A 590-nucleotide genomic window follows, 5' to 3' on the forward strand; every position below is an offset into this window, starting at 1 on the left:
ACACACACACACTCTGCATCACCCATGCAAAAACCAAACACATTTTCCTTCCCTCTGACACACACACACACACGCACACATATCACCACCCACCCCTCTCTTCTCCACACCTCTCTCTCTTTCTCTAAAAACATATTTCCTCTCCTCTCTTCATCATCTCTAACTCTTTCATCATCATTATCATCCCTCCTTCTCTTTCTCTGTCTCTCTCTCTCTCTTTCGCTGTCCTACCTCCACCCCACCGCCCGTTTGCTAGTCGTTCTATCTCCCACAGTCCACTCTCACAACATGTCCCGTTATTTTCCCCCCTGTCAACTCAACATGAACTCCTCTTCTGTTTGGCAGCTCGACAGAACTGCATTGCATTGGGCAGCAGCCGAAGGCAACATTGATATTATACAGTTACTGCTGGACAATGGGACAGACGTAGAGTTGAGAGACAAGGTAAGTCACCATCTAACTATCTAAATATCTATCTATCTATCTATCTATCTATCTATCTATCTATCTATCTATCTATCTATCTATCTGCCTGTCTGTTTAGCTGATAGCCTTTGTCACTCTCTCTCTCTCTCTCTCTCTCTCTCTCT

At 44.6% G+C, this 590-nt stretch overlaps 1 protein-coding gene across 6 annotated transcripts in view; it reads left to right on the forward strand.

Moving 5' to 3' along the window:
- Positions 1 to 590, forward strand: part of LOC106878307 (ankyrin repeat and death domain-containing protein 1A) — a 156,757-nt gene that overhangs the window by 71,586 nt on the left and 84,581 nt on the right. For all 6 annotated transcript variants that reach the window (XM_014927492.2, XM_052975891.1, XM_014927495.2 and 3 more), the window contains one exon: positions 346 to 444. In XM_014927492.2, coding sequence (XP_014782978.1) covers positions 346 to 444 — 99 coding nt within the window. The remainder of the gene's footprint in view (positions 1 to 345; positions 445 to 590) is intronic.

The sequence above is a fragment of the Octopus bimaculoides genome, chromosome 23, assembly GCF_001194135.2.
Source record: "Octopus bimaculoides isolate UCB-OBI-ISO-001 chromosome 23, ASM119413v2, whole genome shotgun sequence".
NCBI classification, from domain to species: domain Eukaryota; kingdom Metazoa; phylum Mollusca; class Cephalopoda; order Octopoda; family Octopodidae; genus Octopus; species Octopus bimaculoides.